Genomic DNA, 11991 nt, shown 5'->3' with positions numbered 1-11991 from the left:
AATTGGCAATTTTAATTTTTTAACTTTAGTAACTGTGACTTACTGCCGATTTCCCATTTAACACAAATGACCCACAAATGTAATGCAATTATACTTTATTCTTTTGTGGGACTGATTAGGTACTAATTCACAACATGGAGTCTTGCAGAAGGTTCGTTTGAGCTTCACTCTTCATCATGTCCCTTCTGTATGACAAGAAGAGGGAAACAGATTAAAAATTCAATTTTGGTAAGTCAGTAATGCAGTGCAGATATTTTTAATAAGGACACAAACTTTTCAATATTAAAAAGAGCACAGAACACTCAGTTTAAACTTGCATGCAACCTATAACCTAATTTAAAGGTGGGGTGCATGATCTTTGAAGGTCAATGTTGACATTTGAAATTACCTAAGCAAACACGCCCCTACCCCAATAGAATCTGCACCTTCTTTTGATAAACCCGCCCCACACATATGGAACTCAGGCAACGATGTCGGTTAGTAGACACGCCCCTTACTGCTGATTGGCTACAAGTGTGTTTTTTTGACTCCCTTTTCCAAAGTGTTTTTCAAAAATCACGCACTCCGCCTTTTAGTGTATTGAATTAAACAAATGCAAAGATCAATCTGACCACACTCACCTTTGAACCAACATCACGACTTTTGGCACGCAGTTTATTGACTTGCGACTCCGCGATGTCGGCTCTCTCCTCTGCTTCATCAAGCTCATGCTGGATTTTACGGAACTTGCTAAGGTTGGTGTTGGCTTGTTCCTCCTACGAAATTGGATCAATAGTTCTGAGATAAGAGCATGAACTGAATATGGTACAGTATTAACAGATATCTCTGATTTTGGCTAATACTTACAGCTTCCTCCGCAGCCCTCTTGTAGGCCTTGACCTTCAGCTGAAGCTTGTCAACTAGATCTTGCAGACGAGCGAGATTCTTGCGATCCTCCTCCGTCTTTTAAGAGAAATTTTAGCAGAGAGAGGTTATTTGAGAGATTCGGTATAGAAAAGTGTTGTGTGTGTGCAATTTCTTTGGGGTCATTCCAGTCTGTAATGGAAAAAGATTTGGTCACCTGGTAGGTGAGTTCTTTAATACGTCTCTCATATTTGCGAATTCCTTTCACTGCCTCGCTGCTCTTCTTCTGTTCAGATTCGACTTCATTCTCCAGCTCTCTCACCTGTTGGAACAATGTGAATGTTTTTTTACAAAGTGGCACTTAACATAATCAGAAAATACTTTATGGTAAGTGAATCACCCACCCTAGCCTCCAGTTTCTGGACTTGTTTCTTTCCTCCTTTCATGGCAATTTGTTCTGCTTCATCCAGGCGGTGTTGGAGGTCCTTAATGGTCTGCTCCATGTTTTTTTTCATACGCTCTAAGTGAGCACTTGTATCCTGCTCTTTCTTTAACTCCTCAGCCATCATGGCAGCATCAGTGATGGCCTTTTTGGCTTTTTCTTCAGCATTTCTGCATTCTTGCACTGCCTCTTCCACTTCTGCCTGAAGATGAGTCGTGTCAGTCTCCAGCTTCTTCTTCTGATTCAAGAGACTTGTATTCTGAATGAAGGAATACATGATATGATATACTTTATAAATTTATGATGTGATATATGTTCATTTTATAAATAAACAGAATATAGCTAACAAATCTGCTCAGATTAAACTATAAGCACCCATTTTCTTTACCTGGGAGTGCAGTAGCTGCACTCTTTCACTAATATCCAGCAGCTCTTGCTCAGCAAGCTTACGGCCTCTCTCGGTTTGTTCAAGAGCCGCTCTCAGCTCCTCTAGTTCAGCTTGAACAAGATTGTTGCGTCTCTCTACAATCGCAATGTTCTCCTTCAGGTCATCGTTTGTTCTGAGAGAGTCATCGAGCTGAAGTTGAGCATCCTAAAAATGAGTGCAAATCAATTACAGCAAACGTTTCAATAACGTACCATGCAAATTCTCCATTCTTACTTTCAAATGTGCATCTTACTTTCAAATGTGCTTGCACACTCTTGAGTTGTTTTTGAGCCTCTGCTGCTTGTCGGTTTGCTTGACTAAGCTGGATCTCCATCTCATTCAGATCACCTTCCATCTTCTTTTTAATCCGCAGGGCCTCGTTCCTGCTTCGCGTTTCTGACTCCAAAGAGCTTTGCAGGGTTTCAATGGTCCTCTGCAAATTGCGTTTGCTCTGTTCCATCTCCTCATCCTTTTCTGCTAGTTTGCGTTCGATATCAGCCTTTATCTGGTTGAACTCCAGTTGAACTCGTAGAATCTTGCCTTCCTCGTGCTCCAGTGAGGCCTTTATAGGAAAAGATTGTGATCTGGGACTAAGTTTGCATGTAATAAAATAGAGCTAGGGGTGCACCGATATATCGCCCAATGATGCTTGCTATGCTTCTCAATAAATTACGGTAAAATGCAGCTACATCCAAAAGCCAGAGGGCACTCTCGTGCAGAAACTCAAAATGCGCTGTAGATAAAGAACCATTACACACGCAGCTATGACACGCAGCTCCAGGAAATGGCTTAAGGATATATATTGCTGTTCTTCAAACCTTTTCAGGTATTTTCATGATAAAGAATATTTATAATGATTATGTTTGCTTTTTCAAATGCATGTTTTAAACAACTCAAACTTACAGTAATTTCAGATCGATAAGGACTTACTGATCAAAAGCCATGAAATAGCTGTAAATGATATCGGCTGTGCGATTCAGAATAGTTATCGCCCACGTATTATTAGTGTATATCGGCATTTATCGGTGCACCCCTAAATAGACCTTGAAAGATATGCAATGATTATCTTCAGAAAAACAGTTATATATTTGCTTAAATAGTCATGAAATGAATGGCGCACATACTGTATTAACCCGAAATTATACATATTCTACATATGAGATACATTGTTGTGGAAACGTGGAATTTATTTTCCAGTCAAGAAATACAGTTGCATTTATAAAACCCACCTCTGCCTCCTCCAGAGCAGTCTGAATTTCATTTTTTTCTTGCTCCAGCTGTTTTCTCATTTTCTCCAGCTCATGAATGCTCTTTCCTCCCTCACCAAGTTGCTCAGTAAGATCAGAAATCTCCTCTAGATAGAAAAGAACATATTGCATTTGTAAAAAGTGCTAAACACAATTGAATTGAATGTCTCTGGTTCTGTGAATTATTCCACCACATTATAAACACACCAGAAACTATTTTACCATACTCCTAGTATTATTAATATGCAATACTTATCAGCAGTAGTATCAGTAACTTTCTGTAGTATTAGTAAAGGGCGTATTGACCTTGTAGATTTTTATTCTCTCTTTTTATAGTCTCCAGGTGATCCAAAGATTCTTCATAGGAGTTCTTCAGCTTAAAAAGTTCAGTACTCAGACATCTGGCTTCCTTCTGGGAACCTTCTAGCTCAGTCTGTGACTCTTCATACTTCTGCTTCCACTCAGCCAAGACCTTCAGTTAAAGCATCCATTTCAAGTATAGTTTAGAAATAGAAGTTGTCATAAAGAATTAAGGTGCTTAACTTCACATGTTTGGGTACCTTATCAAAGTTTCTTTGCTTCTTGTCCAAGGCTGCTGCTGCTGCATTAGACCTCTCCAGATCCACCATTAGATCTTCAATCTCATTCTGGAGTCTGTGTTTAGTCTTTTCAAGAGATGAACATTTTGCGTTCACCGCTTCAGCAGCTTCTTCGGCCTCCTGCAAACGTTGAGCCAGTTTCTTCCTGAGTTAGAAAACAAAACAGTATTGGGGAAAAAATATTGCACTTTTTTGACACCACACCCTAACTTAAAGGGACAATAAGTAGGATACGTTACCCCCATATAGTGGTGAAATTGTATTTTGCATTCAAATGAATAGTTCTCTCTAGCACCTCGTTTTTTCAAATACCTGTTGCAACTATGGTAGCCGTTATGTACTAACTGATCTCCTTGTCCGTTTCAGCTGGTTCACGTGTTCTGAATGAAAACGCGTTGGTATGCTAGTGCTTTTTGTCCCTCTCTGCTATTATAGTTTATCAGTATGGCGGAACGACATGGAAGCCTCCTTGAACTTACCCGTTCAATGTAAGTAAAGAGAAGAAATTCTAAGCTGACAAAGAAAAGTCAGATCACTGGCAGAGGTCATTTGACACCAACAAGGACATATTTATGAATAAAGACATTGAGGGCCTGTTTACACGAGAATGCTCGAGGGTGAAAACGTAAAAATATTTTATCGGATGTGCCTTTCGTTTACACGGCGACGGCGTTTTAGGGGCTTAAAAACACAAAAAAGTGAAACCACCCTTCAGAGTGGAAATCTTAAAAACGATCTCACGATCTCAACGAACATTGCCACCTAGCCGCCTGGAGTGCATACTACATCGAATATCACACACTTTTGCGTCACCATATGCACGCAGATTTCCCCCTCAAAATGCTCGTATAAACGCGGAATAAAAAGTGATAACGCAACGCCACTTTTGCAGTTTCTTTTCAGATTGTTTCCATGTAGCCTAATTTTGATTAATAAAACACTTAAGTATCCTTAGGTTTGGGGAAGCTTGGCCAACTAACAGAAAAACTTTTTGTTCGTCTTACATTTTAAATGAAACATAACACAAACAAAAAGCTTATCTGTCAGTTGAGAAGTCAAACCTTATTAAAAAGTACAAATTTTAATAAACGTTGAATATGGTAAAAAAAATCTTACTTGGCTTCCTCTAGTTCTTCAGTCCTCTGGATGGCATCAGTTTCATACTTGGTTCTCCACTGAGCCACCTCAGAATTAGCTTTAGACATGCACCGCTGTAGCTCTGCTTTGGCCTCCTGCTCCTCCTCATACTGCTCTCTGAGCAGATCTGTGTCATGACGGGCAGACTGAAGTGCATGGGCGATGGCATTCTTTGCCTGGTAAAGGTAACATCATTTGTAAACAATCTATGATAAATGAAATGCATGCGAAATCTTATTCTTATTTATAGCGCTCACTTTAGTTTCCTCCTCCAGTTGCCTTTTAAGATCTTCAATCTGCTGAGTGTAAGACATCTTGCTCCTGGTTAGCTGGGAGACAAGAGAGTCCTTCTCCTCCATCTGTCTTGAAAGTTCACCTGTATGTGCCAACATATATTTTAATGCTGGTGGATTTCTGTTGATGGTCATAATCAAAAAACATACTTTTTAATGTGACAGCCTTACCATTTTCAGATTGTAATTTAGATTTTTGCATTGTGAAGTCGTTGATACTGCGCTGGCCCTCTTCATATTTTGTTCTGTATTCATTCATTTGGTCCTCTAAAGACCTGCAGTTCTTCTCTAGATTTGCCTATAAATGCATCATTTGGATTTTGGATGGAAAATTACTTCAAAGAATGAATAAATATATTAACTTAACTATTACTATTTATACCAGTACCTTTGTCTTAGCAACATGTTCCATGTTGGAGACCACATCATCCAGCTCCAGCCTCAGTTCACTCTTCTCCTTCTCCAGTTTTTGCTTGACTCTCTGCAGGTTATCTATCTGCTCTCCCAGTTCAGCCACACTGTCAGCTTGTTTCTTTCTCAGTGTGGCGGCAGTGGCTTCATGCTGCAGAGTCGCCTCTTCAAGGTCTCTGCGAAGTTTTTGAAACTCGGCTTCTCGTTTTTTATTCATCTCAATCTGAGCAGATGTAGCTCCTCCAGCCTCCTCCAGTCTCTCGCTGATCTCCTCCAGCTCTCTGGCTAAATCTGCTCTCTGTTTCTCCACCTTAGCTCTTGCAGCTCTTTCTGCTTCAAGCTCTTCTTCTAGCTCCTCAATGCGTGCCTGGTAAAGAAAATAAATATGTCAATGTTGCCACTGAATTTTTCTGATGTCATTATTCTTTATTTTTTGTTACCTGAAGTTCCTTCAGTTTTTTCTGTAGCTGAATACAGATTGTTTGTTCATCTTCGATTTTTCCATTGAGCTGACTGATCTCAAAATCCTTTCTGTTATTGGATGAGAAATGTATGTGTTACTGAGTGAGCCTTGAACAAACCAACTGGCCAGCAGTTCAAGAATAGAAAAGTTGCCTTACTTTTTTAGACGCTCCTCTAACTGCTGTTTGTCATTCTCCAGGTCCATTAGGTTTTCCTGGGTCAACTTCAAGTCTCCTTCTAGTTTCCTCTTGGCTCTCTCTAGATCCATACGAATCTTCTTTTCTTGCTCAAGACAACCTTCCAACTAATATTAATAATTATTTAGAAATATTAAATAAAAAATTAAAGAATATTTGATTTATTTGTTTAACTTCTTGACTGCGGTGCTGGACTGAACATGGCATGGACAAATACTTACATCATCGACCTGCTGCTCAAGCTTGGATTTTGCCTTGGTGAGGGTGTTGACTTTGTCCTCCTCACTCTGCAGGTCATCCAGTGCCTGCTGGTGAGCTTCCTGCAAGGCTTTCTTCTCCTTGGTTAGCTTTGCGATGATTTCATCCAAAGATGACATTTCCTCCGTCAGGTTCTTCACCTGTGCGAAAGAAGATGGATCACTTACATAAAGTGTATGCATAATATAGTAAAACATTTTCTATTATTATTGAGACCCTCCAGACCTTGTTCTCAGTAGCATGCTTCTCTTTCTCCACTTTAGCCAGAGTCAGCTCCAGATCATCAATATCTTTCTTCAGCTCAGAGCACTCATCCTCCAGCTTTCTCTTCTTTGCCGTCAGCTCTGCGTTCATCTCCTCCTCATCCTCAAGTCGCTCAATGAGCTCTTTGGCTTTTGCCTCCATCTGGATCTTATTTTTGATAAGCTGGTCGCATCGCTCCTCTGCGTCGCAGAGATTGTCTTGCTCCTGTTTTAAAATCAGTTGACAATGATGTCTGTATTGCACAAGCCACATTTAACTCTCCTAAAGGCACAAAATGTTAACTAACCGCTTGGACTTGAAGTTGTAGGTCATTCTTCTCTTGGAGAAGAGACACCATTTTTTCTTCCAGTTCTTTCCTGCGTGCTTCAGATTTAGCATAAGCCTCTTTAAGCTTGGCAAATTCATCTTTCATATTTGCCATTTCTTTTTCTGCTTCGGCTGACTTGAGCAAAGGTTTGATTTTAAAGAAGAGCTTCATCCAGGGCCAATTCTTAACCCCCATGAAGGCTCGGACATTCCACTGGATCACCAGTAGGGCATCCCTGCGAGGGGGTCGGTTTAGAGGTGTTTTGCATCATTTATGTCATCACAAAATATTTTTAAAAAGCACAAACTGGTACAAATGCACCTCAATATATGTGGTTCTTACCTTCTTTCAACTATCTTCTGGAACTCAACCCTTGCAAGAAGTCCTCTGGATCTAGATTGAATTCCAGTAATAATTAAAGATAGTCGGTCATCTCTCATTTCTTCCAGCTGACCGAGTAAGCCAGCCTTGAAGAACACCTATTCAGAATTCATTATGGAAAGATGCATTCTAGTCATTATGTTTTGTTTGCAATTTTACTTCTCAAGTAATAAATAAAAAAATTTTTTTTTTGGTTCTTTCAAAATGTTTACCTTTGTATGTCCAAACTTATATTGATTGTGATCAATATCCAGTGATCCCAGCAGCTTCTCAGCTCCTTTCCTACTGTCTATAAATTGACCTTCAGGAATGGCTGCAGGGTTTAGGATTCGGTACCTGTAAAAAAAGTACAGAACGTCTTTTAACGTAACGTGAATATGGAAAAACTGTCTGTATAAAGTTTTTGTAGTGTGACAAAAGTAAACATATGTACCTTTGTTTGAAATCACCATACAGGATTCTATTTGGGAAACCCTTTCTGCAAATCCTAATGCCCTCCAGTACACCATTACAGCGTAGCTGGTGCATGACTAGAGGATTCTCCATCGCCCCAGGAGTCTTTGTCTCGTTGGGGATGATGCAACGCACAAAGTGTGGGTGAGTTGATCTTAAATTTGTCATTAACTTATTCAGGTTTTCCTGTAGGAGAAAAATATACCACTAAATCATAAATATGTAAATATAGTAAGCAGGGCTATTCTGCAACTTAATAGTTCTAAAGGGGAAGCATGTAAAAAAGCTTGGGTTGTTTTTTCATTGTTTTGTATTAGTAGAAACCGTAAAGTGAGTTAAAACAACAGTAAACATCACATCTTTTTATTTTTACATCATATATGTGATCTGCCCATGAAATTCAAGCTATAAGTCTTGATGGGGCGGTTTCCTGGACAGGGCATAAATGTAGTCCCTAACTAAAATTCTTTGAGCCATCCTAACTGAAAGCAGTTTGGACTGACATATCTTAACATATATCAGGGCCAATGCTTTATCTAAATATGCACATCAGTAATGTTTTTTGTAAGAAATGTTTGTAAAAACTGCTTAAATATAACTGTCCTAATATAACTAAGGCCTAGTCCTGGATTAAGCCCATATGGGGCGGTTTCCTAGACAGGGTTTATCCTAGTCCAAGACTAAAATGCATGTCTTAATTTAAAAACATCTTGCACTGACATATCTTAACATATATTAGTATCATTGTTTTGTCTCAAGATGCACACCAGTATGGTTTTTTGAATAATGTTCATTTGTAATGTTTGTTCTGAACTAATCCAAACCCTTTCCGGGAAACCGCCCCTATAAATCTTATTATAAGGTTAGTAGCATCAAAGTAGTAGTAGTAGCATTTAGCATTAATAGCATTTTAATCATTGATTTTATATTGATTTCAATCTTTGACATGACCTTACTCAATTAATATTAGAGATATCAAGGTTATATTTTCACATAATGTGAAAACTGAGTTTTCACAGGCAGGGCAACACATTTATTTAGTCTTAAAGTGATATTTACCCTGTGAAGCGCAGACACAGTTTGAAAAGAGGAGCCCTTCTTCTTACTTCCACCTGATTTACTTCCCTTGCCACCATCTTGACCTGCTCAAAAAAAAAAGAAGAATAACTATATTATTAAACACTCATGTACACTAGGGGTGGCACGGTTCACAAAACCCTCGGTTCGGTTCATATCACGGTTCTATGGTCACGGTTCTCGGTTCAGTACGGTTCTTGTTGTTATTTTTTTTAACACTCCAGAAATTTATTATCTTATTAATGTATTAATTATCCATAAATTAGGATACAGTATTAAAAAAAGTTATACAGTGGGGCAAAAAAGTATTTAGTCAACCACCAATTGTGCAAGTTCTCCCACTTAAAAAGATGAGAGGGGCCTGTAATTTTCATCATAGGTACACTTCAACTATGAGAGACAAAATGAGGAAAAAAATCCAAAAAATCACATTGTCTGATTTTTTAAGAATTTATTTGCAATTTATGGTGGAAAATAAGTATTTGGTCAATAACAAAAAAGCAAGATTTCTTTCTCTCACAGACCTGTAACTTTTTCTTTAAGAGGATCCTCTGTCCTCCACTTGTTACCTGTATTAATGGCACCTGTTTGAACTTGTTAGCAGTATAAAAGACACCTGTCCACAACCTAAAACAGTCAGAATGCAAACTCAACTATGGCCAAGACCAAAGAGCTGTCAAAGGACACCAGAAAGAAAATTGTAGATCTGCACCAGGCTGGGAAGACTGAATCTGCAATAGGTAAGCAGCTTGGTGTGAAGAATTCAACTGTGGGAGCAATTATTAGAAAATGGAAGACATAGAAGACCACTGATAATCTCCCTCGATCTGAGGCTCCACGCAAGATCTCACCCTGTGGGGTCAAAATGATCACAAGAATAGTGAGCAAAAATCCCAGAACCACACGGGGGGACCTAGTGAATGACCTGCAGAGAGCTGGGACCAAAGTAACAAAGGCTACCATCAGTAACACACTATGCAGCCAGGGACTCAATTCCTGCAGTGCCAGATGTGTCCACCTGCTTAAGCCAGTACATGTCCGGACCCGTCTGAAGTTTGCTAGAGAGCATTTGGATGATCCAGAAGAAGAGTGGGAGAATGTCATATGGTCAGATGAAACCAAAACATAACTTTTTGGTAGAAACTCAACTTCTTGTGTTTGGAGGAGAAAGATGCTGAGTTGCATCCAAAGAACACCATACCTACTGTGAAGCATGGGGGTGGAAACATCATGCTTTGGGGCTGTTTTTCTGCAAGGGGACCAGGACGACTGATCCGAGTTAAGGAAAGAATGAATGGGTCCATGTATCGTGAGATTTTGACTCAAAACCTCCTTTCGTCAGCAAGGGCATTGAAGATGAAACGTGGCTGGGTCTTTCAGTATGGCAGTGATCCCAAACATACCGCCCGGGCAAAGAAGGAGTGGTTTTGTAAGAATAATTTCAAGGTCCTGGAGTGGCCTAGCCAGTCTCCAGATCTCAAAAATCTTTGGAGGGAGTTGAAAATCTGAGTTGCCCAGCGACAGCCCTAAAACATCACTGCTCTAGAGGAGATCTGCATGGAGGAATGGGCCAAACTACCAGCAACAGTGTGTAAAAACCTTGTGGAGACTTACAGAAAACGTTTGATCTCTGTCATTGCCAACAAAGGGTATATAACAAAGTATTGACATAAACTTTTGTTATTGACCAAATACTTATTTTTCACCATAACCTACAAACAAATCCCCAAAAAAATCAGACAATGTGATTTTCTGGATTTTTTTCTCATTTTGTCTCTCATAGTTGACGTGTACCTTTGACAAAAATTACAGGCCTCTCTCATCTTTTTAACTGTGAGAACTTGAACAATTGGTAGCTGACTAAATACTTTTTTGCCCCACTGTATCATGTAATCATGCACAAACTGAATTTGACTTTAAGCACATTATTGGGAACATCCTTGAGGAAAGCCAGGCGAGATTTTGACACAGCGAGAGGGAAGACATTGATGATTTCAACATGCTTTTCATTTATTTGGCAAAAAAGAGAATGTGTATTGCCATCTACATGAACTTTGTGTGCATTTTTAGCTCACAAAGATAACTTGCATTTATCAAAATGCCAACTTCAGTGTAGCTTTAAGATTTATCACTGAGAGGCTGCTTAAATACTGCAGAGTATATGTGGACGAGAGAGAAACATAACTTTTACACATGTAATATTTAAATCCGTCTCTTTTGTCCACTTTTGACCATTTCTGTCCTGATTACTTTAAGGGGCAGTTTATGAAATAAGATCGCACAACTTTCACACGCTAGCAAAATTAAACTACGCGGAAATCAGCCGCTTTCGTTTTATCAACCTAAAAATAGCGCTGAATACGAAAAGACGTAAAACAGTGTTCATTACCTCAGATTAGATAAATGGTCGGAGAGATGGTTGTCGCGCGTGTGGCTGTATCTATTGTTTTATTTCCGCTGTCATCATAGGTAACATGAAATAAAAAATGTTTCCACACACCAAACTTATACGACGCTGGCGCATCCTCCAACTGCGGGCAGACTTCCTTTTCTCTCCCTCTTGCCATTTCTACACGTAACATGACCGGCAGCACTCACTCTCCACAGCAGTCACCTCTTCTTTCGCGCTATTCGCGAAAGGGGAACACGCTATCTGAGGTCACATACAGGGCACGAGGCAACATACATTGCGCATGCCATGAACCGTTGAACCGTACGACACACACGCGCTCCGAACCGAGACAAGCGAACCGAATGGTTCGGATTTTTTTCATGAACCGTGCCACCCCTAATGTACACATGCTACTTTATATATTCAGTGCATGAAATGATTTTCTCATACGTACCAGAATCTGTCCCAGCATAATTAGCAAAAAGCATTGCCAAGAGTTTAAGTGTAGACTTTTGATAAAGGCCGACGACAGTCTCATTTAGTGGATCTTTGTTCTTTACTAACCAGTTATTGATATTATAGTCCACTGTGCCAGCATAGTGAATCAGAGAAAAATGAGCCTCCGGTTTGCCCTTCACAATCCTGGGTTTCTGAAAGTTGTTTGATTTCCCTAGATGATTGTCGTAAAGCTTTGCTTTAAACGTTGCATCGCTGGCTTTGGGAAACATGCACTCCTCTTCAAGGATGGACATGATACCCATGGGCTAAAGGAATGAATGGTGGCGTCAAAGTCAAAGATAT

General features: G+C 39.6%; 1 protein-coding gene across 1 annotated transcript in view; it reads right to left on the bottom strand.

Annotated features, from left to right (window-relative positions):
- Nucleotides 1-78: 78 nt before the first annotated feature.
- Nucleotides 79-11991, bottom strand: part of LOC129442276 (uncharacterized) — a 39779-nt gene continuing 27866 nt past the window's right edge. Inside the window, 24 exon segments of the mRNA XM_073858253.1 lie at nucleotides 79-185; nucleotides 621-755; nucleotides 847-1057; nucleotides 1059-1165; nucleotides 1248-1544; nucleotides 1674-1877; nucleotides 1966-2274; nucleotides 2942-3066; nucleotides 3266-3431; nucleotides 3520-3703; nucleotides 4675-4871; nucleotides 4953-5071; nucleotides 5160-5286; nucleotides 5377-5766; nucleotides 5840-5930; nucleotides 6020-6165; nucleotides 6280-6456; nucleotides 6542-6784; nucleotides 6867-7122; nucleotides 7230-7366; nucleotides 7481-7604; nucleotides 7702-7907; nucleotides 8781-8863; nucleotides 11645-11954. Of these exon segments, the coding sequence (XP_073714354.1) occupies nucleotides 165-185; nucleotides 621-755; nucleotides 847-1057; nucleotides 1059-1165; nucleotides 1248-1544; nucleotides 1674-1877; nucleotides 1966-2274; nucleotides 2942-3066; nucleotides 3266-3431; nucleotides 3520-3703; nucleotides 4675-4871; nucleotides 4953-5071; nucleotides 5160-5286; nucleotides 5377-5766; nucleotides 5840-5930; nucleotides 6020-6165; nucleotides 6280-6456; nucleotides 6542-6784; nucleotides 6867-7122; nucleotides 7230-7366; nucleotides 7481-7604; nucleotides 7702-7907; nucleotides 8781-8863; nucleotides 11645-11954 (4365 nt within the window). The 3' untranslated portion in view covers nucleotides 79-164.

This window comes from Misgurnus anguillicaudatus, chromosome 2, assembly GCF_027580225.2.
Source record: "Misgurnus anguillicaudatus chromosome 2, ASM2758022v2, whole genome shotgun sequence".
In the NCBI taxonomy this organism is placed as follows: Eukaryota; Metazoa; Chordata; class Actinopteri; order Cypriniformes; family Cobitidae; genus Misgurnus; species Misgurnus anguillicaudatus.
Note: the sequence above shows the minus strand (reverse complement) of the source record. Positions and strands in the feature narration are given on the sequence as shown.